The sequence below is a fragment of the Periophthalmus magnuspinnatus genome, chromosome 16, assembly GCF_009829125.3.
Source record: "Periophthalmus magnuspinnatus isolate fPerMag1 chromosome 16, fPerMag1.2.pri, whole genome shotgun sequence".
NCBI lineage: Eukaryota > Metazoa > Chordata > Actinopteri > Gobiiformes > Gobiidae > Periophthalmus > Periophthalmus magnuspinnatus.
In genome coordinates this window covers 5,775,901-5,802,567 of record NC_047141.1, presented here as the reverse complement: position 1 = coordinate 5,802,567, position 26,667 = coordinate 5,775,901, and the positions used below count along the sequence as shown (strand labels likewise).

Genomic DNA, 26,667 nt, shown 5'->3' with positions numbered 1-26,667 from the left:
TCTTTTCAGATCTTAAATTTAAATACATCCATTCACTAAACCAGGACTAAGCCACGATTAAGCCACAACTAAGCCAGGGCGAACAGGCTGTCCCGGACTGATGCACATCCATTCATTCATCAGATCAGATGGGGATGCAGTTTTGTATAATGGAAACAGGGCTGGACGAAGGATCGAGAGGTTGAGAGATCGTGAATCTGATTGTCAGTGATGTGGTTGGATTTTTTTTTCAGTAGAATCGTGGTTTGGAGCAGACAGACTTTCGAGGAAAAAATCTGATCATTTTGTGTGTTAATGTTCATAAAATACTAAATGCTTTTTAAAAAAAATCTAATCAATATTAATTAGCCCTTGCTTTTTTTTCCCCCATACCAATGTACTTAATGCTTTGTTTAAGGTCAGTATATACTTAATAAGCAGTAAGAACTTTATTCTTACACCTGTAGCTGTAGAGGTGCAGAACAGGAGCTGTGAGAATAAAACAATGTCATTTTGTTCTTGCAGCTTTAGATTTTATCGTTTTATAGCTAGTCTGCAATCCCTCAGTTGTCCAGGTATGAGCCATAGTAAAAGAAAAAGCAGTTTCAGCTCGTTGGCTCGGTCTATTGAGCCACACCAAGTCTATTCAAAGGATTGTATTTCCTAACAAAAATCACCTCTAACTCCCCTCAAATTGTTTCTTTTCTTTGAAGATCATGAGGTACAGCTCTTAGCCAAAGAAATGCTTAGTGTCTTTGAGATGGAGATGTACAGCAGACTGGTGTTGGCACATATAAAGATCACTGCAGACGTCACTCCTTTTGTCCTTTGGGTGAACCAGTTTCTGTCTTAAAGTGGTTATAGGTTTAAAATTGACCAGGATTTCATGCTGTCTGAAAATCCTCTGAAGCGTTTTAGACACAACAGATGACACACCGACTTTATGTCCAGTTGACAGAATTGAATTTCTCTTTTACCCTCTGTCTTTGTTTGTCCTACTACAATTATGGAGTGTATTACAGGTGTTTATGGTGTGTGGCAGCGTCATCTGTCCTCCTGTCCACATGAGGGCGCATTGCACAGCTCTCATTGTGTGAAGAAGAGTAAACATGGACGCGGTGTGTTGACATGTGATCGTGGAGGGTATTTGGGTATTTGACATCCAGATTGCTCCGTGGGGTTATTTTCCTGATCCCCGGTGAAGCGGCACATCAGAGGCGGACTGGAGCGCACGGTCCCGGGGCGCTCAGCCTGTGTGACCCCGCCCCCTCACTAAGAGAGCTCCACCTCCACGGCCCCTGAGACTCATCCAGGTGTGTGTGTGCGTCTGTGCGTCTGTGTGTGTCTCTGTGTGTGTCTCTGAGTGTGTGAGTGTGTGTGTGAGAGTCGGTGTGTGTCTGTGTGTGTCTATGTGTGTGTTTATGTCTGTGTGTGTGTCTGTGTGTCTCTGTGTGTGTGAGTGTGTGTGTGAGAGCGCCTTACTTCAAAGTACTATTACTCAATACAAAGTAGAAGTACAAGTCACATAAATTACTCGAGTAAGAGTAAAAAAGCATTTGGGAAAAGTACTGGTAAGAGTAACTTAAAGAGTAACTCTCAGGATGTAATGGGATTTATAATTTGAAGTTATTGTAATTTGAAGGGCAAAACATTGAATAATGGACAAAATCAGGTCAAGATAGACACAAAAATTAGATTAAAAACTAAATTACAGTTTATAGAAGGAGCGACACAAGAAACACAAATGTTCCAATCTTTTCATATTGTCAAAATAAAGCTCAAGGCGCTTGTAGACTTGTAGAATTGTCCAACCCAGTTCATATTTTTTATCTAACAATTTTGTATTTATTTTATTTATATTTTGGTTTGACATGATACCATTTTTTAACTATAGCTTCTCAAATAGGTATAACTCATTAATGCCTAACCCTTTTTTTGTGAAAGCCAAATGTAAACCCAGGCAAAAAAAAAAAAATCTTTGCTAAAAAAAATCTCATGAGATAATATTTCTCATGTGTGCACAATCATTTGGCAATTTAACTTCACGGGATCTTGTGGCATGAGGCCTTGTACTAACCCTACCTACAGTATTTTGTGATATGAATAAAATGAGACATAAAAAAGCCCTTTAGACTCACATGTTTATATTTCAGAGTTTAAATCTCAGCTTCTTCTACATTTGTTCATGGTCTCTTGTCCATTCAGTCCTGCCTCGTTCTCCTGGTCCTCCTTCGTCCTCCTGGTCCTCCGTCGTTCTCCTGGTCCTCCTTCGTTCTCCTGGTCCTCCTTCGTCCTCCTGGTCCTCCTTCGTCCTCCTGGTCCTCCTTCGTTCTCCTGGTTGTCCTGGTTGTCTGGAGCCATGGCGTGGCTCACTGCCCGTCTGCTCTTCTACCCCACACTGGCTTATAATCTTCTGATGGAGAGGTGGAGCAGTCGGCGCTGGTTCGACAGAGTGGACCCAAACCTCATCCTGGGAGCTCTGCCCTTCAAGTCCATGACCAAACAGGTACCTCACCACCACTAGGGGGCGTTGTTGCCTATCATACATGTCAGCAAAGAAAGGGTTGTTCACATAGACTGTATAAAGAAGTGGAATAAGTGTGTGCGACATCACCCATAGCGTTTGGCTCCAGTCAAATGAAGCTCATCAAGGTTAGCCGTTATGAGGGCAAAATTAGAGCCGAATTCCACATTTGGAATTTCAATCGCGCTTATCATAGCAACCAAAGAGCCAATCCGGAGCGAGGCTGTTGAAGATAGGAAAATAGCAAAATAGCAAAACCCAGGGATCAGGTAGAACGTGTTAATACGAACATTGTAAGACCAAAATGACAAGCCTCACTACAGCAATTATAGAGGGAGCCATGACAGTTTTTCAATATAAAGTGAATTGGAGCCATAGTCGATGGAGCCAGAAGTGAACTCCTATTTGGAACATGGTGGCTAGTGCGTTGGCTATGTCCATTTTTATATAGAGTCTATGGTTCTTCAGCTGAGGGGACAAGGAGAGTCCCATCCCATAGCAATCCCCTCATATTAACTTTTTAAGGTTGGTAGGTATTAAGCATAGTGTTTGTTTTTGTTGCATTAGAGCCCCAGGTCTGCAATGTTCTATTTTTCCTTCAGAAATACAATTTACATTATGGGCAAATTTGCCTGACCAAGGTAGCGGAGGATATACTTACATATCCTTGTTAAAATGCTAACCAAACGGACGACACATGCCTTTGGATGTCTTGCCACGGCCCTTAATAGACCAAGGCTTTGAGAAATACCCAAGGCAACAGAACTCGTAGGATCCTTATATATCGCACTAAACAGACTGTGATCTTTTGTGTTGTTTCAGTGCAGTCAAATATAGAAATGAGTGTTATTCACACACTTTAATGGTGCACTGTTACTTCTCTATGGCTTTTATTCAGTCTGAGGTCTTTTTTATTGCTAAAAGAAACACCTACAAAAACATATATTATTACTGTGAAACGGCTTGCCCCATCCCAGATCTGACCTGTAAATTGACCTGGTGGTGGCACTTAATTATCTTTGTGGAAATGATTAAGGAACTTTCATCGAAAAGTTACATATTGCATCTTGCAACTCAGTGAGCAAAATGTATCCAGCTTTACAATATTACAGATCATCAAAGACTAAATTGAGTATCAGAGCTTCAGACAGAGCAGTGCCTCCAGTTAGATTCACCCCCAGGGAATGTTGATGACATCAGCTGCAAAGTATCAATAGAAATCTGCAGAATCACAAAAGTCTTATTGTGCTGGCCAGTGTGTTCAGACAGAGATATGAGGCCCATAAACAAAGCCTGTAGCCCACTGTGACAACTGTGTGTGTGCACGTGTGCGTGCACGTGTGTGTGTGCAGCTGGTGGAGGAGGAGCACGTGGGCGGAGTCATCACCATGAACGAGGAGTATGAGACCCAGCTACTGTGTAACTCGACTCAGGTGAGAGGCCACACACTGGCACTGTTCTCTGCTGGATTTGAGTTAATAGGACTTTTATATCTAGACTTTAGGCTTCAGATTTGAAAAGGGAAAGACCTAACAAATGCTCATTCTACTGTCAACCAGATCACCCCTCCAGACAGCAGCTTTACTCCTCTGTATATTTACCCAGAATCTACTTCATCTTCTAAAATCAAGATAGCATCCCTCATTTAAAGAGGGTGTTATGCAAAATCAATTTTTTGTTGTTGTAATGATGTTCCCTCATCAAAAACACCCCTGAAGAGGTTTTGGATGTCTCATCGATCCATGTTTCAGTAACTTTGCAATCTCTCACCTTTCTTAGGTTAGGTGTAAGATTCTTTGCAATGCTCAGTCCACAAGCCTACTTCACTCATGCTAAAGTGCACAAAGCCCATAGCACAGACGTGTGAGACGCACATAAAAACACAGGAAATGAACAAAAGACCGTCTCCAGAGACAGTCCTGTTTAATATCAGAGAGTAGTTAAAGCTGCCAAATGTAGTTTACGTCTAACCTGATGTCAACAAACTGCCACAAACTGCACGTGTATTCTGAATTAGGCTTGTGTTGGATGCATATTTTTTATAATGAATTATCAGTGAAAGGGGACGGCCTTCTGCTCTAGGTGCACAAATAAAATCCAACCTACATTTTGGCACGTGGCGTGTATTCTCATCACATGACATAGAAAGCATCCGTTATATCGTTTGAAGGAACCCGTCCTCACATTGACGCACGTAAACGCCCAGGCGTGCAGTGTGTTTGGGGCCTTAGACTGTCACTCTGTTGTGGACCTTGTAGCTCCTACAGTCTGTAATTCAGTCTTGGAGTATTTTGAGCCAGGGTCTCTCTCGGATTTGGAAAATAATGTTCTACAGCTAAATCCTTCCTTGTGTCCACTAGATATTATTATTATTATTATTCAAGGATGTTTTTGATTCTACTGGACCTTTTATTGCTAATGTTGTAAACTTGTCTCTGTTGTCTGGTTGTTTTCCAGTTGCCCTGAAACATGCCGCTCATCAAAAAGTCCAGTCTTGACCCTTGATTCTTTCTAATTGTCAGCTGTGAGCTTTAAGCCATGTTTTAATGCTGTTACTTCCTGAAAAACATTCAATTTTGTTATTTTTCTCACACATATTTGAGTCACCCTTTATTATTAGTCTGTCTAGGCCTCCAGAGCTCAAAATGCTCTGTTCAAACGTATGGTGTCATCAATTGGTAATTTCCAAGTTAACAGCTCCTTTTACCTTTAGTTCTGTAGAGATTGGCAATTACAGAGCTGAAATTATCCTATGATTCTAGGGAAGGTGTATGGATTTTAAAAACACTTCCTGTATTACCACATGGCATCACAAGGTGGAGGAGGGTTTTCAGTTTGAGAGAAAAACTATGCATGATTTGTGTGTTCAACATGTGTGAATGTAACAAAACACAACTCCAGGTGTGTTTTTGAGAAGAAAACAAAATTATAAACTGAATCACTTATAACCTGGATGAATTCTAATACTGTCCACAAGACATGTGACCTGTTTACCTGTGAATCAGGAGTGGCAAGAGGCGGGGGTGGAGCAGCTGCGCCTCAGCACAGTGGACCTGCTGGGAGTACCCTCTCTGGAGCATCTCCATCGGGGGGTGGAGTTTGCTGTGAGGCACCGGGACCAGGGCAACACGGTGTACGTGCACTGTAAAGCTGGGCGCTGCCGCAGTGCGACGATGGCAGCCGCCTACCTCATACGGGTGAGTGCAACATTCAACACATCATCTGTGTGAGAATCAAATATCTGTGTGTGTGAAATGCCCTTTGTGTTTTTCGATGGGGTCTCATTCTGTATAAAAGCTCTTAACCCTGTAGTTTAGACCTCTACAAACATGTTCTGAAGTGCATGGGATATGTCTTACAGTAGTAGTTAGTAGCAGTTTCTAACAAAAGTAGTTTCTAAGGTAAGGTATACTTTAACAACATTTAATTGAATTGTTATGATGAAACGGCAAAGGCTTTATTTATTTAGGTAGGATGTCTTCTACAAACAAAATGCCATATTTTTATAGATGAAATTTAAGGAGAACAAAAAAGACAGGGAAATGTTTGCACTTGGCATAACATTCTTTATAATTCTTAATTCTTAATTCTTTTTAACATGAACATATGGCATTATTGGTGTCAGGCAGTCCGGGGTCCTCTCAAAGGACAATCAACTGTCAAATGTAAGAAAAGTGCCCCACACAAAGCTGCCAGCAGAGTTGAGTTCATTTAGAAAGTCCCTTCTGTTTGGGTCTCAAAAAAACATAATGTCTAAGAAAAGGTCACCCAACATTATTATAAACTGATGACCCTATAGTTTAGACCTCTGAAAACATACTCTACGACTCTACTCTACGACAGAGTATAAGGGTCACTTAAATAAAATAAATTATGTGAGTACTACGAGAATAAAGTCGTAATATTATGAGAATAGTCATAATTTTACGAGAATAAAGTCGTAATATTATGAGAATAGTCATAATTTTACGAGAATAAAGTCGTAATATTACGAGAATAAAGTTGTAATTTTACGAGAATAAAGTCATATTTTTATGAGAATACAGGCTGCTGTGCGTGAATGAGTGACCAGTGCGTTATGAAAAATTTTGAGCATTTTGTTCAGATATAGCAATTTCTTCTAAATCTGTATAGTTCCTTCGACTAAACAAACTCAAATGCTTGCAGTGTCCCTTCAAAGTACTTATACTGATGATAGTGTGGTGATGGTGGGTTAAAATACACAGTATTTCATCGTGCGTAAACCCCAGTTGAAAGTTTATCTGAACAAAATGCTCCAAATTCTCCATAACACACAACGCACTGGTCACTCATTCACACACAGCAGCCTATACTCTCATAGAAATACGACTTTATTCTCCTAATATTACGACTTTTTTCTCGTAGTACTGTGACTTTATTCTCATAAAATTATGACTTTTTCAGGCTTCGACTTTATTCTCATAAAATTACAACTTTATTCTCGTAAAATTACAAATTTATTCTCATAATATTATGACTTTATTCTCGTAATATTACGACTTTATTCTTGTAGCACCCGCATAATTGATTTTATCTAAGTGACCCCTATACTCCGTCGTACTACTCAGATTTTCTCCTGGACATATATTTAAAATGTGTGAACTGAATTTTTCATTTCGCAATAACTTCCACCCGCTCCTTCTGCTCTGTTGTAGTTGATGACATAATCTGTGTGTGTGTCTGTGTGTGTGTGTCAGGTGTACTGCGTGACCCCAGATGAGGCTTGTGAGCGTCTCCGGGCCCTGCGTCCACACGTCATCCTCCGGTCCAACCAGCTCAGCCTGCTGCAGGACTTCTACCGGCAAGTCTGTGCACAAGGGCAAGAAGAGCAAGGACCAGGGCCACACATGTGACACGGGCGTGCACACGAGAGGGCCGTGCACACGAGGGGGCCGTGCACACGAGGGGGCCGTGCACACGAGGGGGCCGTGCACCAGAGAAGGGATTGAACAAAAGAGCGGTGTGCACTAAAAAGGAGGGCACACGAACAACTGAGCCTCTTTTCGAAGGGCATAGTTTGCTTGGGGTGCTTGGTGCAGGTCAGTTTGGTGTGGCTTCCTCAAACCAAGTAGTGTCTCCATGCTCTGGGCACGGCTCCGGTTTATCATCAGAGTTTCTGCACTGATTTCACTTTCACTCTGCTCCTCTGTGTCGTGCTTTAGCATCTCTTTATGCTGTGCACTGGGTTTGATTCGATGCATTATACACTAGAAATATAATACTATTTGATCTTAATGTGAGTGGTTGGTTAACAGGAAATGGCTGTCGCTAACGTGCTAGCTTTGTTTTGCTAACATGTCGGCTCTACATATAAATCATATCACTGGAAATGCAACAGTTAATCATAAGATCAAGTCAGCATTTGGTGAGATAGTATGATTTTCTTGTCCAATCATCTTTTTCCCTTGTGCAGCAAAAGTTATCCTGGACCCAGACCGTGCTAGTACCCTCCAGAGTTGCTTTGGATCCTTGAAATTGGGCAGTACAATTCACTTTAGACAGTGGAGATACTTGCGAGCCGTACCGATCTGCTCCAAAGCAAACCAATGGAAACGAGGCTGTGCGGATGTGATGATTCACTCGTGTCAGACTTCTCATTACTCCTGTGCCAAAGAATGTTCATGTACCTCTTTGAATAAAATGCCTTTATTGGTGTTTTTTAATGTGATTTTATCATACTGCCAGTTTTATTATTGATTACATTATGCTGTACCTTCCTGTGAAATGTCCAAAAGGTAAATGATGAACCTGATCCTTTCTATTCTTTACAGAACTGTATATAACAACAAAAATCTTCATTGTAGCTGATAAAAGTACAGTATGTAGCTTTCTGAAGCTGACGTCACCTGCATGATTCCATGAAAGTGTAACATTAAAGCCATACTTTGGAACATTCTCCACAGAGATGGATACATTTTATGTTATACTGTGGAATGTTATAACCAAAGGAACATTTCCAAGGAAATAGGCAGGAGGAGGCCCAGACCAAATATGAGTCAGGTTTGTGGAGCTGCAAGCCCGCTCAGAGTAAGAGCACATGTTTTTTCTGTGTTTTTCAGTGTAATAAATGCAAACCAAAATGACAAAACAAAACAAAACATGCTTTTATTTTGGTCTATTTTTGGGCTAAAATGTTACATACTACAGTGACTTTAAATATGATTAATCTACATAATGTTTTGATATTTTTCAAAACCCAGCAATTCAGAGCTCACCCTTTGGTCTGGACTTGATCAGGAAAACACTAAATTCATTATCTCAGTGCTTCAATTATGTCTCTAATTCCACACCTTTTATCAAGTTAAATAGAATAAAATTTACTTCTGTCACAAATAAAAGGTGCAACTTGAGTCTGTCTGCCAACTGTTCGTGTCCATGGAGATGTTATTGCTTTACCCAGATATAAGAAGCAAGTACAATTTAGCACAACTTTAATTTACTTCAGAATAAAAATGTATCCTTCATGTTATAAAATGTATTACAGCACATTTGTATTAGACACTGTAAAATGGCTAGTTTTGGGCAGTGCTTTACAGTCAGAGTGCATTAAGGCCCGTCTTCTCCACATCCTTCATCTCCTTCAAAGGCAGCAGCTCCTTGGACACGCCCACCACCTGTGTGATGTCATTGAGAGGCACGCCTTCTTTTGGGTGGTTTAGGGCGGGGTCTCGGCCAGACCGTAGTCCAGACCTGTGAACAACAGACAAAAATATATTATGGCAAGTACGTTTCCTTTTTACATTTCACATTTTATACACAAAATAGGCATAACCAAGACCTTTTCTCAGTCTAAAATTATGTATGTTGGTTATTATAGTTGGCCGTGGTAAGCTTTTATTGTGCTACTGTAGCGCTACTCTAGCTGACCTCTATTTGTGAGTTAATTCTTCATTTTCTGCTTATTCGAGGCTGGGTCATTGTCTTAGTCTAAGCGGAGACTCCCAATAGACAGAGGAGTTGATAGCACTGTGTGGCCGAGCCGAGCCAGAGTGGAGGTGACTTTAAGAGGCAATGCTCTCTACAGACTGTACGGGCTGCTCTGCTCCAGTGACTGCACATCCTCCTCATGTCTCTCTCGTTCCAAATCATACTATTGACACATGCCCTGGACTCCAGACGTCTGCTGATGTGTGGTGTAGTGTGGTACTGTTTTTACTGCTGACAGTGAAATGAAGGATACTCCCCCATTTGAGTGATGTGGGATCTGAGTGGAAAATATGCTCCACAAAGCTGATACAGTGTGGTACAGTGTGGTACAGTGTGGTATAATATTATACAGTGTGGTACAGTGTGGTGTAATATGATACAGTGTGGTGTAATATGATACAGTGTGGTGCAGTGTGGTGTAATATTATACAGTGTGGTACAGTATGATGTAATATGATACAGTGTGGTGTAATATTATACAGTGTGGTACAGTGTGGTGTAATATTATACAGTGTGGTACAGTGTGATGTAATATTATACAGTGTGGTACAGTGTGGTGTAATATTATACAGTGTGGTACAGTGTGGTGTAATATTATACAGTGTGGTACAGTGTGATGTAATATACAGTGTGGTACAGTGTGGTGTAATATGATACAGTGTGGTACAGTGTAGTGTAATATGATACAGTGTGGTACAGTGTGGTGCAGTGTGGTGTAATATTATACAGTGTGGTACAGTGTGGTGCAGTGTTGTACAGTGTGGTATAGTCTGATGCAGTGTGGTGTAATATGATACAGTGCAGTGTGATACAGTGTGGTACAGTGCGGTGGTGTGGTATAGTGTGCTGCAGTGTGATACAGTGTGGTACAATTTGATATTGTTCTTCTCAATGTGATACAGTGTGGAACAGTGCAATGGTGTTTTGCAGTGTGGTGGTGCGGTGCAATGGAGTGGTACAGTGTGGTGGTGTTGTGCACTTTGGTGCGGTGTGTGGCGGTGTGGAGCGGTGTGGGGCAGTGAGGTACAGTGTGGTACAGGGACCACACCACTTCTCCTCGACGTCAGCGATGGTTTCCGGCAGGTGCTGGTTCAGTGTCTCAGGGAGAAATAAGGCAAATCCACAAGCAATGATTGCAGCTCCTCCATAGACCATACTGGGCAGGGACGGAAAAACCTATAGGTACAGAGCACATATCAGACATGCAGGGGCCCTCAGATAATCAGAGACAAGCAGGAGCCTTCATAGCCTCACCTCATCCAGGATGAGCACCGCCGGAGCAGCCATACTCCCCACCCGGGCCATGGTGGACACCAGCCCCATGCCTGTCTGCCTGTGAAAGAGAACAGGCCACCGGTCAAATACGTTTAAATTAGATGGAAAAAATATCTGCCCTACTATTAGCCCTATAAAACAGGAAGACAGATGTCTGTTAAACTGTACCTTTATGGCAACAGTAAAAAGTTGGTGCCAAAAAGAAATTAGTCAACAAAAAAATGGCATATGCCGACTGAGTTCTGAGACAGCACCGTTGTTCTATTTTTCCATTTTATACTACTGATGTAATTATTGTTGTGGAGGTGTTTCTGATGACCACTGTGGGTTTTTATTACTTTGTGCACCCCCTGCAGGTGAGAGGCTGTACCTGATGACGGTGGGGTAAAGCTCTCCTGTGTACAGGTACACTGTGGTGAAGGAGGCCGACGTGAAGGCTTTTCCTAAACAGGCCAGAGTCGTCCTCAGTGTCTGCATCTCTGAAAGGTTCAAACATCTTATATTATACAAAACAAAAAAACCCCGCCTGGTTAGCTCCGGTTTCCGCAAAAATACATATTCATATTTTCTGCTCCATTCATTCTCCATGAGAAATTAGTCAATGTTTAAATCAATGTTTAAATATCAGACAGCAGACAGTAAAGCCTTGTTTTCATAAGGGCTTTAAGGGGCAGAAGAGTGTGGACCCTGAGTGTTTACACAGTGTAAAGTGATCTGTGTAGACCCATTTGAGGGGTCCCAAGCAGACCACTGAAGATACTACATCCCAAGGGGATCTAGCAGGTTTAGGCCCAGCTCAAGAGAGGCGGGACTGGATACACATTGGAGAACCAGCAAGCTAAAGTGTACATTTCTTGGACAAACAATCATCATCAGGATGGCAAAAACATATATGTAAAGAGAAAATAATAATTTCTCACCAAACGACTTGATCTTGTGATAAACCACTGCCTGTAGGAGTGTGAATCTTTAAGTCCCTAGTGATTCAATACGATTCGGTTTATTGGGGTCCTGATTCTAAATTCAATTCTGAGGCTATTTTTCATTGAAAAACATTTATTTTATACATTTTGACTTCAAGCTCCCTGTTGTAACAATCTTTTGTGTAAATTGTACATCCATACAAAATATAATTGTTCTTAGATCAGGCAAGAATCAGAGAGAAGATACCTGAAATTGTATTTAGTATTTTTTAAGTTCATAATTCAATAAAAATAATAGATCTGTTCAATCAATATCTAGGCCCAGTTAATTCCATACTGCAGTGCAGAGAGCAAAAGTGATTCAAAGTAGCGATAATGTCCCATTAATTTCTCCTCTGTCTCAGTGCATTCTCACATAAGTCACCTGCTCTGTGTGTACGCATGGTCTGTGTGTGTCTAGGGTGACCAGATTTTCAAAATTGCCTGAGATGGTTGGTACAGGTCTAAATAAAATTATGAAAAGAGCATTTAACACTGTCCATTCTCGACTAACTTGTGGGTCAGTATATAATCTGAGGGACTTTTTTTTCCTTATGCTCATTTCCAAGCAATGTGTTCTGTATTTTAGCGAAACAAATGACAAGATATTAAATGATTTGTGTTGGATAAATCTGCAAAGACAGGAGACACAGGGCTCAAAGCTGGGACTGTCCCGGTGTGTGTATCTGTGCACTCAAAGACAACCCCCCTCCTCCTCGCCCCGGTGCGTGGAGCAGTAGAGAGAGCTCAGAGGTGAACGATGACTTAAAAACCACTAAAATAGCTGTTTTTTAATGAAGTTGTGGCACAACACGTGTTTTTAAGTGCATTTAATACAATGCACAGGATTATTCCCAGTTTAGTGATGAAGACAAACGAGTAAACTCCACAGAGGCGATGTTTAAGGTGAATTTTAAGGGGAGCATTTTACAGTGGTGGAAACACTGTTGTTTTAGAATTGATTTATTTTGACACCCGTAATTTTCTGTGATGTGAGCCGAAATGCTGCCCAAAACAAACTAGCTATTTCCCGTTTACCGATGCATGCCACTTGCATCAAGATCAAAAATATCATATTTCCAGTGCATAATACATCTAACATGCACCCAACCCACTGCAATACATAAGGAGGTTAAAACGCGGCATAGAAGTGCAGAGATGTCAAATAAATGTAGAAAAAGCTGACAATAAACCAGTAGTTTAGTGTTTACACTAGCTTTAGCTGCGTCTCATAGCACCGCAAACATTACTAAAGGTCTTTTTGTGACGCTGAGATTGGCCTGATGATTAAAAAATTCAAGAAAGATTTTAATTTTATTTATTAAGAAGACATGAGTTATATTTTGGTGACATCGGGATCTCACATAGCAGAGTTCTCGACCTGGAGCCGTACCAGGAGCATGGACATGCATCTCAGCTGTAGGGAGTCACACTAAACAGACCCATGCCAAAGTGGCCCCAAATGAACCATTCCAATGGAAAAGAGGCTTTAGTTACGGAGGCTTTAGTTACGGATAATCACAAACAGGATGTTAGTACATTTGCTACAATGTGAATACTTCACCAGAGGAAAGGTCTGTTTATAAGTAGATATTTGTGTCTTGAAACAAATGTTAACATAATCTAAATGTAGATAATCTAATCTCAAAATAGAACATTCAAAACTTAATAGTAAATATAAATAATTTTTTGTTTCAATTAGCATCGGCTTTGGGACACAAGCTTGAGACTGTGATTATCCATCCGCTGTCTGCTGTCTGATATATAAATATTGACTTATTTTAACACCACTCAGCTAACTTTTGAAAGAACTGGAACAACCCATGCAGCAGCGTGAAAGGGGCCTATAGTGTTAAGTATTTGACTTCCAAGTAAAGTGGTACTGGACGCCCAACTCTACCCATCGTCCCCACCATAACAATTACTCAGTTACTTTCAACACCATGAAAGGCCAAACCTAAAATGTCCGAAAGTAGTTTTAGTCAGAACAACACAAGTAGTTTTATCATCTCTCCGAGTAACACATAAGCCACACTGACAAGCCTGCAGTAACAGGGAGCTGACCTCTGGGCACCAAGATGTTGGCGAAGATGACCGCTGCAGACATGAACAGACAAGACGCCTGAGTGACCCTCCTCCCCAGCATGCTGAGCATCCCCAGAGCCAGGAACTTGGCCGGGAAGTCCACTGAGCCAAAGATCACCTGGATCAGATAGATGCTAACCTGTGGAGGAGAGGGACACAGTGTTAAGTGTATGTCATATAATACTGGTCCATCTCTAGTCTCACCCCAAACTTCTGCAGGTCCATGGCGATGCCGTAGTAAGCGAACGATGTGGCGAACCTGCCGGACATAAGTGTGGTCAGTACTGTAGGCCTACTGACAGCCTACTCTGAGGTGCAGCTCTCACCAGACCACCATCAGGCAGACTGAGATCTGCCGGACGGCTCTGGTCCGGATCAGGTCCACAGCTGTGTACGTGGACTTTCGGGATTCCAGCTCCTTCTTCATGTGATCCTCTAACATCTGCATCAAAGACACCAGCTCAGAGGTCATGTTAGTCTGACAGGGGGAGGTAGTCTGGACTACAAGCTTTTATACATTATAAGTCCCTATGGAGACAGGGTATTTTGATTCTCTGCATAATCGTAACCAAAATGAATTGAGGCCTCTGTGTTTTATTATGACCATTAAAATTGTGCTTTTGATTGTGATTCTTTTGTGAAGTCCTGTTGTTCACACATCCCTGGTCTAACTCCAGTACCTGGACTGTGAGTTTCTCAGCGATGTCCTTTTTGCCGTTGGTTCTTGCTACGCGCTGCAGTGACTTCAAAGCATCTTCAGAGCGGCCGTTAAGCATCAGCCAGCGTGCTGACTCACTGTACCACCTGAATACACATGGAGCACACCTTCAGCGGAAGAATCAGGGACAGAACATCAAGACTGAGGACAACCAACCAGCTGTAGGCGAAGAAAAGGAACGCTGGCAAACAGACGACCACCTGCAGCTTCCTCCAGTCCCTGAGCCAGAAGGCCAGCCCCGCCAGCACCAGCTGACCGATGGTGAAGAAGAAGGATGAAAGAGTCCCCACCAAAGTGCGCTGCTTTGTAGGGATCCACTCCACCTCTGGCAGGACATGAGACAGAAACCAGACTTTTACAACTTTCACTAGTTCAACAGGGGTGTCCAGGATGGTTAACCAGTTTATTTCAAATAACTTTGCTGTATGGAAGAGATTTTAGAGTTCTTCCTTTTAGAATCCTCTCATAGCATTATGTCCTTACTGAGTGAGACTCCGTTGAGGATAATTCCAGACACGGCCATGCCACTGAGGAAGCGGAAGATGCAATAGGTGGTGTAAGAAGGAGACAGGGCGGAACTACAGCCCAACACACCCAACTGCAGGTATGACCATATTAGGACAGACCGGCGCCCAAACCTAGATGACACAAAACCTTGTTAACAGTTTGATCTATATTAGGATATGTATCATTAGGACCTTTTAAACTGTAGTTTTGGACACTATGTATTTTACATGTTAGCGAAATATCAAAGCCAGTTACATCACCCTGATTGGCTCCATTGGGGCCCACATGGGAGCCAGGCCTAGGGTGGGTATTTGTCAGCGAGCGTCTGGTGGCCCACTAGGCCCGGCCAGGCACAAGGAGTGACATGGGACTGTCCTCCCATGGACCCACCACCTACAGTAGGATCCGTAAGGTGCAGAGGGATTTGGTGGCAGCTGAATGCGGGGCCTTGATGATCACCTCTTCAGACATGGAAACTGGCTATGGGGACATGGAATGGCACCTCGCTGGGGAAGAAGGAGCCTGAGCTTGTGCAGGAAGTTGAGCAAGGTAAAGTCAGCCTCACCTCCATGCACAGCTTGTGTTCTGGAACCCAACTCCTTGAGGGATTTGGGCTCTTGACTTCTCTGGTGGAGAGAGCCTTGGACTCCATTGTTCTACAGGGGGACGTCAACACCCACATGGGCAACAACAGTGTTACCTGGAGAGGGCAGATCGGGAAGAACAGCCTCCTTGATCTGAACCCAAGCGGTGTTCTGTTATTGGACTTCTGTGCTAGTCACCTTCGGCCGTGTGTCTTGGACATTTGGGTGAAGAGAAGGGCAGTGCTGTTCACTGACCACCAGAGTTGGATTTGCTGGTGGGGAAGGAAGCTGGACAGACCTGACAAACTCTAGCATACTGTGAGGATCTGTTGGAAAATCTATCAGAGCCCTCTGTCAGCGGGGTCTTGGGAAGAAAAGACGACCTGAATATAGCCCTTGTACTCACTTGTCTGAGAGCCCTCCAAAGACGATGGCCCCTGTGAGGACCCCTCCCATGTAGATGGTCTGGATCATCTGCCTGAGCGGCTTCCAGGAGCAGACCAGGCCCCACTACAACAGTTTAAAACAACAACCAGTCTGTGTTTCATTGTTTTATTTGCTCTGGAGACTGCATTTTCATGAACACACACACAAGACATGCGCTTATTCACACACACACACACACATTATCCTTCCATGCTTTGTGGGGACATTACATTTACACTCATTCCCTGGAGACTGATAAAACCCTTAAACATAATTACCTTAACTTAAACCCTAAGATTAACCTGAAGTTTAAAAGTTTATAGAGTTGTTCAATACCTAACATTTTGATCAGGTATCAGTTGGTTATTGAAATATATACATCCATCCATCCATTTTCTTCCGCTTATCCTGGGCCGGGTCGCGGGGGCAGCAGTCTAAGCAGGGACTCCCAGACTTCCCTCACCCCGGACACGTCCTCCAGCTCCTCCGGTGGGACCCCAAGGCGTTCCCAGGCCAGCCGAGAGACATAGTCCCTCCAGCGTGTCCTGGGTCTTCCCCGGGGCCTCCTCCCGGTGGGACATGCCCAGAACACCTCCCTAGGGAGGCGTCCAGGAGGCATCCTGAGCAGATGCCCGAGCCACCTCAGCTGGTTCCTCTCAACGTGTATACAGTGGCTTGCAAAACTATTCATCCCCCTGGAACTTTTTCAAATTTTGTCAAGTCACGACCGCAAATTTAAATATTTTTTAATTTGCATTAATGTGAATAAGTAACACAGAATGGTACATAAGTGTGATGTAGAAAGAAAATTATACATCATCAAAAATACAAAACTGAAAAGTACAGCGTGCAAAAGTATTCAGCCCCCTTAAGTCAATACTTTGTGGCACTGCCTTTTGCTGCAATTACAGCTGCAAGTCTTTTGGGGTACGTCTCCACCACCTTTACACAGCTACACACTGAAATTTTTGCCCATTCTTCCTGGCAAAATAGTTCAAGCTCTGTCACATTTGATGGAGAACGTTTGTGAACTGAAGGTTTCAGATCTTGCTACAGATTCTCAATTGGATTTAGGTCCGGACATTGTCGGGCCATTCCAACACATGAATATGTTTTGCTTTAAACCATTCCATTGTCACTTTGGCTTTATGTTTAGGATCATTGGAATCGTTGGTTACTGGAAGGTGAACCTCTGCCCCAGTCTCAAGTCTTTTGCAGACTCCAACAGGTTTTCTTCCAAGTTTGCCCTGTATTTAGCTCCATCCATCTTCCCATCAAACACCCCCACAGCATGATGCTGCCACCACTGTGTTGGACTGTGGGGATGGTGTGTTCAGAGTGATGTGCAGTGTTAGTTTTTCTCCACACGTAGCATTTTGCTTTTAGACCAAAAAGTTCGAATTTGGTCTCATCAGACCAGAGTGTCTTCTGCCACATGTTTGCTGTGTCCTCCAAATGACTTATAGTGAACTGTAAATGAGACTTCTTATGGTTTTCAATGGGCTTCCAGGCTGCATCTCTGTTGAGTGCTATTCTTGTTTGTTCTGTAAGTTTTGGTGGATGGCCAGGTCTGGGTAGGTCTGCAGTTGTGCCATACTCTTTCCATTTCTGGATGATGGATTGAACAGTGCTCCTTGAGATGTTCAACGATTGGGAAATCTTTTTAGATCCAAGCTCCGCTTTAAACTTAACCACAACTTTTTCTCTGACCTGTTCGGTTTGCTCATTTGACTTTATTTTGTGGTTTGCTCCCCAACACTCTCTTAATAAACTCCTGTGGCCTTCACTGCACAGCTGCATTTATACTGAGACAAGATTATACACAGGTGGACTCTTTTTAGTCATTAGGTCAACATTCAATCTTTCCAAAATCATCAGGCAACTTCTAAAAGCAATTGGTTACATTCAAGAAAAAGGGGGCTGAATACTTTTGCATGCTGCACTTTTAAGTTTAAAAAAAAAAAAAGTGGAAATCTGGTAAAATATTTCCTTCCACTTCACACTTGAAAAAGTTCCAAGAGGATGAATACGTTTGCAAGCCACCGTATGGTCTTCACTTTAACTCCAGTTGCCTTAATTCTGAAAATTCAAATGTGAGTGTATTATGAAGGGCCTTGAAGTGCAGTAAGCATGGTCTCTAAAATGCACTAATGCACCAACAAAATAAAGATCCAACAAAATGCCCCTGGGCTGCAGTGGCTACAATAATAACATACCATCACCAGATGTGGGGTGAATGAATAATACAATAAAGTGTCCTTGAGTGTCCAAAAATGCATTATTATTACCATTTTTCATACTTCCTGCTCTGCTGTACAGGGGCCTCTGTGCTCTGCGGGGCCTCACCTCAGAGACGGTCGTGGCTATGAACTCAGAGCGCTGGAAAGTCCATCCCTCCACACAGCCCTCCGTCTCTGCCTCACTGGAGTTCAGGGAGGTGTTGGTTGTCAGCAGGTGCCACTGAGGGACAACATACCTGCAAAAAAAGTACCAGACCGGGGCATAAACACAGGTATGGGCACCCACAAGAGGTGAAGAAGAGCTGAGTACCTCCAGCACCGCTCAAGCCTCTCTCCAGAAGGATCTGGAGGGATAAAGGCCTTCAGCCAGTTCTCAGGGTACACCTAAGGGAGGCAAGGCAAGGCAAGTTTAATCATATAGCACAATTTGTACACAAAGTAATTCAAACTGGTTTACAGAATAAGAAAGTTTTAAAATAATAGAACAAATCAAAACATAAATAATCATAAAATGAACATTAAAAAAGAAGAGTGCAGAATATAAACCTTTCAGTCATATGCACAGCTAAACAGCATCGTTTTGAGCCTGGATTTAAACATTGTCAAAGTAGAGGCCTGTCTCATATCTTCAGGAAGACTGACACCAGTAGGAGGCCATTCCCTGAAGTTCTCAGAGTGTGAGATGGTTCATACGGCACTAACATGTGGAGATGTACTTTAGTGCTAGGACAGAGACTGTTCACAAGCAGAGCTGCTTTAAAGTTTATTCTCTGAGCCACAGGAGCCAGTGCAGAGACCTGAGCGCAGGACGCATGTATGAAGTACTTCCTGGTTCTAGTCAGGACTTGAGCAGCAGCGTTCTGGATGTACTGCAGTTGTCTTAAGGCTCGTTTGGGGAGGCCAGTGAACAGGCCGTTACAGTAGTCTAACCTGCTGGAGACTGGGGAGTGTGAAGTGAAACTACACAGAGGCTACATTTTATTACTATGTTGCCAGATACTAAACACCTCACAGCTAAAACTACAGAATTAGTCATTCTGTAGTTCTAGATGTGAGGTGTTCAGTAATCCTACCTGTGAGCTGCTCTGTAGTTCTACCTGTGGGTTTTTATAAGAGCGACAGTGGCTCAGTGATTGAAAGATGGTGACCAAGTTGTTGTACAATAGTAGTTTACCCATAGCAATGCATCATTGGATATCGGCGCAGATACTGAAAGATTTGCTCGATTGGATAACAGCTGAACTGATATTTGGAAGCCCATTGGACATATAAGTTGTTGTTTTTTTTTTTTAACTAATTTTCATTTTAAGAAAAAAAATAAAACAAATATCATGACAAACAACCACATTAATAAAGCAGTCTTTGCAATTTCACAATCTGTTAAAATACAGCCAATTCAGCAGAATTATTACTCCCTACAAATAACAAAAATTGAGTTTTATATCCTGATAGTTTTGTCCTGGGTGTTGTGCACTTTAGAGATCAGTCTCTAAAATGCAGCAGTCTCAGTCATTAGTCTAAACCAGTCCTCAATTTGTGGCCTGTGGGAACTTTCCCAGACTCTCACAATTAGTCTGGCAGGCACAATAAATCCAGCCACCGCAAACCCGTACATTTCCAATGTGAATCCAGGGGGCACAAGAAGACACATCTGTGATGATGCTGTAGGTCAGACATGCCCAAACTGTGACCAAATGCGGCCCTCAGACCAATTTTTCTTGGCCCTCAAGCTTCCAGGTGAACAGGCCCATATCACCTTAAACAGTACTTTTTACTGTACATTTCTGAAAATCTACTTTAACAAGCCCATATCAAATATTTAATGTGTCCCATTGAGGATGTGAGCATGAATAAAGGTCTAGTGGTTCAGTTTAACTTGTAATAATAATGCAGATTTGAAGTATTCACTGTATTGGTGACCAGTCTATGGCCCTAAATCGGCCGTCAGCTTTATCTGTGTTTGTATATGTGGCCCTTAATGCGAAAAGTTTGGACACCCCTGCTATAGGTAATAACATCAGTCCAAAAATGAAGACACCGTGGGACATTCCCACAAAACATGCAAATATGTACCACTATCAGTTTTACATTTTCAGCACAGCAATAAGCACATTTTGTACAGCTTTGATTGAGTAAAATAAAATCGATGAATAATTTTATAATGGATAAGTTCACTTCTAGCATCTCTTATAGCACAACCTACATTTGAAACAACCCTACCCTACACATCTTCATTTATCTTCATGTTTAAATCTTTTGCCAACCTTCATATATTGCACCTTCATTAGTTAGAAGCTTCTTACAATACAGTGATGCAGTTTACATATTCACTGCCAGACCAGTAGAGTGTTCTCATTCTTTTGTCAGGATTTTGCTTTGATTAGGCTCACATGTCTATAACTACCTGGATCTGTAGGATCCTTATCTTTTTTAATGATTAATGAAATTAGAGCTTCATTAAAGGTCACTGGCATCTTTCCCAAAGCAAATGATTCTTTAAATACCTCAGTCATAAAATGTATCTGCATTTTTTTTTAAAATAATACTCTGATGGAAACCTGCCTAATCCTGGTACTTTTCCAACTTTCATGAGGGAAAATGCCATTTTCACCTCCTCAAATGTTGCTGGTCCATTGTTACCTTTGGCAAATCAAATTTGGAAAAGAAATTGTCACATTCCTGCACATCATGTTTAGCCTGTGACTCATAAAGTTTGTTTTAAAATGTTAAGCAAACCATGTTAATATCCCCTGTGTGGGCACTCCTGACTCATCCTTAATTGCAGGTATTGTATCCATTCACATTCCAAGATATTATTCTTATACAATCAGCCATCATTACTACATTTGTAACTTAAAAAAAAAATCCGCTGGCAGAGAAAACAAATGTGCCATTGTCATACTGTTACAAAAAGCAAAAAAAAAAAAACTAACATAGAACTCACATTAGGAACAAGCTGAAATTAACCCCTGAACATGAAAAATCCAACCCTCCCCCTACATCTGACTTTAGAGAAACACCTCCCATAAACACGGCCCATGAGACACACGAGTGATCGCCCCTTGATACCCCCATCCCCCTCGATGTTTCCTCTAAACAACATCAGTGGTAATGGTCAGTAAAAATAAATATCAATATTAATATTAATAGAGTTCACATTTTCTTAAAGCCTTACTTTTCTGAATCAGTGGCATCATATTGTCCTAATACTTTTCTGGAGTTACTAAAAAGAGTCAGCAGTACCAAGAAAAGTTGTAATCACTATTGTCTGTCAACTTAGTCCAACGGCCACATTATTCCTGGGGATCCTCTTCTTCACGATCACTGTTTTTTAGAAATGCCAGAGCTTGACGATGATCGGTAAGCTTCATCCGTTTACCCCTCCATGTGAAGCACACCTCTGCTGGACACGCCAGGGCAAAACGCACATCCAGCTCATAAAGCCTCTGTCTGGCATCGGTAAACTTTTTTCGTTCCTCCTCGTCTCGTCATGTCAGAGAAAAAAGACAATCTGCAGTGCCTCCAAACGATGATCTCCTTCCTTTTATATTTTGCTCTAGCGTCCAACACTTGCTCTCGTTCCAAGTAGCTCAGGAATCACATAATAATTGGCCTGGGTGGTTTGTTGTTTTCCAGCACCGGCCTGGTCAAGCTCAAGTGCATCTGCAATTATCCGTCTTCCACTTTGCCATTTTCCATCCTATCTTTCAGACCGATCAAACGCACATTTTGTTTCTAGACTCTATTAGCTGCATCTTCTTTGGTCTGGTGAAGCTCCTCACATTTCTTGGTGTTCTTCAGACTTACGTAGCCACCGGTTTTCATCCTGTAACTGAAAAATACGGCGCTCTGCTTCATGCAGCCGTATCATGACCTGGTCAACATCGCTCCGTTTCCCCTTGTTAGCTTCGTTCACTTCATTCACCTCTACTTGCAAGCTCGTCAAAAACTGCCCAACCTTTCCCATTTCTTCCGTGGCTTTTTGTAAAGAGATTGTGAAGATTGCTGCATTTCAACTTACACACTTAGTTTTGTGGGTTGGCTAGCTGGTTTGGGATTAGCCCCGCTAGCTACAACAGCAGCACCTTGCTTGGTAGACGCGGTTCTGGTCGTCATTACTACAAAATAATCACAAATCCAGCAGTAAAACACTTATGGCCACTAACTACTAATAGTTTGTTAAGAAGAAGCTGAACTTAGATGGGGAATTCAGATAAAATTGGGAGCCTTGATTGGCAGTTCTCAATTAGGCGACCATCTTACTCAATGCTCCTATGTGACCCCAAAATTCACTCATAATTATAGAATTTTTATTTATACAGTTTATACAAGTCGTTCTGTAATTGCTTGAGAGGTAAATGACAGCTACATAAGCCATTTCGATCAGTTCAGTCTTATTTTATTTTTTTCTAAGGAAATAAATGCTGTTTTCAGTCTCTGCACTGGTATCGGTCAATATCAGGTACTGGCAGATACTTAAAGCTACAGTATCAAAGCAGTATCAGTACTGAAAAAGCTGGATTGATGCATTCCTACCACTACAGAGTGTGGAGTGAGTTAATAATGGCTATAGTCTAGCTATATTCTTATTACCCATGAAGTGTTCTGCAGTCTTACCGGTGATAGGTTCTAAGGACTAGTACTCCCTATGAGCTGCTCTATAGTCCTACATGAGCCTTTTGTAATCCTACCTGTAGATTAGTCCTACCTGTGAGATGTTCTGCAGGCTTAAGTTGGCAGGGAGGCTGCAGTGGTGCTCAGGAATGCCTGACACAAAGTTGTTGATGAGGTTCTGACTAGCCATGAACAGCCCCGGCAGACTGAGCAGAGTCACATGGATCCACTGGTACCGGCCAAAGCCTCCCACCTGGACACACACACAGACACACACACACATATCAGTATTTTTAGATGATGAAAATATAAAAGTCATACATTTAGTCAGTGCAAATGTATGTAATTTAAGTCATCATACTTTCAGTCATTATATATCATAAACTGTATTATAGAAGTGGACTAAAGCAGTGCGACTCCATGGCATTCGCTAGGCCAGCAGTTATAGCGCCTAATTTGCAACCAGAGACCATAATCTGAGTGAAAATCCAAAAAGCCAATCAGGACTGAGGTGGTTGGAGTTCCCACTTGCACCATTGGTTTGGCAGAGGATTGGTGTTCAGCAATGAGGCTGTCAATCAGCCTGTTGCTAACGCTAATGGGAGCAGTGTTGAGGAAAGCAAGCACCAGATTACACTGTTATTAATGTTCTTGCCTTGATTTATTGTCAGCAGAGCAAAATAAAAACACCAGGATCATGTAGGGCAGATTAATACAAACGTTTTAAGACCAAAATGATGAGGCTTGTTTCAGCAGTTACAGATAGAGGGGCGACGGTTCTTCAGTAAAAAGTGAATTGCAGTCAGAGCGTGAAGGAACCACTACATGCCAATGCTCAGTTCCTATTTTGAACACAGAGGCTAGCACGTTAGCTATGTCCATTTATAATATACAGTCTATGTTATAAATACTTTTATTATAAATAAAACCATGATGAAACATTTTTGCTGACAAAATGAACACTGCAGTACACGAAGAGTGAAAAAGTCACTTAGCTAAAGATTTGTTGAAATTAGGTCACACACTAAAATGTGACTTAATGACTTAATTCATAAATGAACAATATTTAAATTACAAAAACATCTTTAAAAAACAGCTGTAAAATTATCATAGATTACCATTTTTTCATACTTTTTTTTCAACTAAATCTAAAGATCTATCCCTGCACTAAACAAAAATATCAAGTTTATAAAAACTATAACAATTTTAACCCCTTAATTGCCAGTTGGACATTTTACATGTGTCCTAGAAAGCTTCAATGTCTAAAAGCATCAGTTTAAAATCTGTTCTGAGGCATCCTATTGATTCTAATAGAGGCTTCTGAAAATTATCTTTATTTTTAAATCTTTTAAATAAATAATGAAAATTTCCATGTATGCTCTTTTTTGAGTACTGGAAGGTAGAGACATGCACATCAGATAAAATGCTCCAACTGCATGCTAGGTTCAAAGACAAACAGTGAAAAAAAAGAACAGATCCACACTGCAGTGCTAATCTTTAGTGAAGTGAAATGGATCATTTTTACAGTTAAGGACTAAAATCTCCATTTGTCCTTGAGGTCCTTTTTATGTGAGTGCTCCAAGTGGGCCATTGAAGTTGTGGGCCAAGGTGTGGGCCAATTGATAAAAAAAAAAATTCAAAATGGACAATGTCCAGAAGATTAAAAGCTTTATTCTCATATGAGAACAGCACTGCAAAACTGCATTTCCCCCACATGATTGACTTCCTGTCCAAGTATATGTATTATATTAAGGGATTTCTTTTCATACTAGAACAAATAAATACTTAAAGATCAGGTGGTAGATGGCAAATTACCGGTGGGCGTTACAGACTTTAAAAATGAGGTGAATACTTCACCCAAAGACACTTTTGTGTTTAGAATCAAGTCTTTGTGTCTCAATATTAATACTAATGCTAATTTTGAGGCACAAAAAATATTAAAATAACTCCATTATTTGCTTGTTGTTTATTTTAATTAAAGTCAGAATTATCTTTGAGACACAACGAGCTAGCTATAGTATAGCAAAAGACAAAGTTTAAATCTGTTAACTGGACAAATTGTAAGAGTGAAGACATTTCGCTGCTCATCCAAGCTTCTTCTTCAGTTCTGGTCAGATTGCTGCTGGACACTACCTTAACAATTTGTCCAGTTGACAGATTTAAACTTCGTCTTTTGCTCTAGATCAGACCTGGGTGACTGAGGGTTTACACAGATAGTTATAGTACAGCCCATTCAAAACAAACCTGACTATCTTGCCTTGTCTCATTACAACACAAAACACAACCTGGATAACCAATAACCAGAGCCAACATTTTCTCCAATGTTTGTTTTGACGTCAGGATGTCGGTAATCTGAGTCTTGATCTGAGGTTTACTTGTTATGAAAACTGTATCTGGAGTGGATGATTATTACACCTCCTCATTACACATTACCTCCTCCAGCAGTTCAGAAAAGCCCATCTTCACAGCTGTTGAATAACTTTTAGCGCTGGTTTAAGTTGTGTTGGTTTAGGTTGGTTTGGGTCAGGTTCGCAGTCCAGTGGTAAAAATGTGGTACTGTCTGAAATCAAATGGTCAAAGACAAAGAATCAGCAATTGCCCATGCAACAAATTTTGACAATTCTTTATACAGAACAAAAAAATAATTAATGCTAACTCAACATGCAAATATATATTCTCCAAACGTTTTCACAGTTTCAAAATGATCCAAACTTGCATATTCTCATCGCGCTTTCAGACCTCATTCTGACTGTAAGACGCATTACAGGATTAAACTGAGCCGCACATAACTGGAATGTTAGAAAGAAAACATGCAATGAACTGGTGAATGGACAGAGAAGATTATCCTAAACCAGAGAAAAACAAAATTACAATTTCAATTTACAGTAATACTTTATAGTAATTACACATTTAATTCATAATAAACAAATATTTAATTATAATTCAGGTTTAGTAACTAATTCATTAAGGGGTTGGGAGTCAAGGTATCTATTAAAGACACAGTATGGTACTTTTTTTTTGTCAGAAAATATACTAGAAAAAAAAGCATTTTTTTCAAGCATCATTTCATCGACCATTACTTGGCCTCCTCCTGCTTGTTTCCATGGAAATGTTGTTCCTTTGGCTATAATATTCCCAGAGGTGGAAAGTAACTAATTACAAATACTCACATTACTGTGACTGAGTAGACTTTGTACTGGTACTTGAGTATAATTCCAGCCATGTAATTGTAATTAGTTACATTTTATCATAGAAGTTATTGAGTACTGTCAAGTCCCAATCCACTTCTGTCTCTGCTCCTTTCTGTACCCACAAACACAATAACAGCACTGCAGCTCTGTTCTGACTGGACAGACTTCAGACAATAGATTGTTGTTTACAAAAACATTACATTTTTCAGAATGATCAAGTTTTGTATAAACATACTTCTAAAATTGTGTTAAAAAGTAACCAGTAACAAGTACTTTGAGTAGTATTTTTTATGCATACTTTTTACATAAGTACAATTTTGGCAGCAGTGCTTGTTACATGTACGTCTTGTTAGTAGCCAATTAACTGTACTTTTACTTGAGCACAAATGTTCAGTACCATAGAAAATTCCAAAGTATAGCATAAAACTCCACTATCTCCATGGAGAATGTTCCGAAGTATGGTTTTAACCTTCTATGTCCACCAGAAAGTGACATTCTGTTCACTAAGTAGTTACAAAGCCTGAATGATTCAAATTAAAGAATTTGTTCATTATGAATTCAGAATTCCCTCATGTTTTACTAAGGATAATTAGGTGTAGTTATTAATGGACACC

At 41.2% G+C, this 26,667-nt stretch overlaps 2 protein-coding genes across 2 annotated transcripts; one reads left to right on the top strand and one right to left on the bottom strand.

Moving 5' to 3' along the window:
• The first annotated feature begins 1,070 nt into the window (after positions 1-1,070).
• Positions 1,071-8,884, top strand: ptpmt1 (protein tyrosine phosphatase mitochondrial 1). The gene is made up of 5 exons (XM_033980794.2): positions 1,071-1,292; positions 2,185-2,485; positions 3,856-3,936; positions 5,509-5,700; positions 7,222-8,884. The coding sequence occupies exons 2-5, from the start codon at positions 2,339-2,341 to the stop codon at positions 7,375-7,377; spliced, it is 576 nt and encodes a 191-aa protein (XP_033836685.1). The 5' UTR covers positions 1,071-1,292; positions 2,185-2,338; the 3' UTR covers positions 7,378-8,884.
• An 85-nt stretch (positions 8,885-8,969) lies between these two features.
• On the bottom strand, positions 8,970-25,367 carry oatx (organic anion transporter X). Its single transcript, XM_033980853.2, has 15 exons — positions 25,296-25,367; positions 22,957-23,115; positions 18,559-18,632; positions 18,355-18,484; positions 15,989-16,092; positions 14,975-15,129; positions 14,648-14,816; positions 14,454-14,577; positions 14,100-14,215; positions 13,978-14,032; positions 13,753-13,912; positions 11,097-11,205; positions 10,706-10,784; positions 10,500-10,627; positions 8,970-9,214 (listed from the first exon to the last, which is right to left on the bottom strand). The coding sequence occupies exons 1-15, from the start codon at positions 25,320-25,322 to the stop codon at positions 9,061-9,063; spliced, it is 1,743 nt and encodes a 580-aa protein (XP_033836744.1). The 5' UTR covers positions 25,323-25,367; the 3' UTR covers positions 8,970-9,060.
• Positions 25,368-26,667: the final 1,300 nt, after the last annotated feature.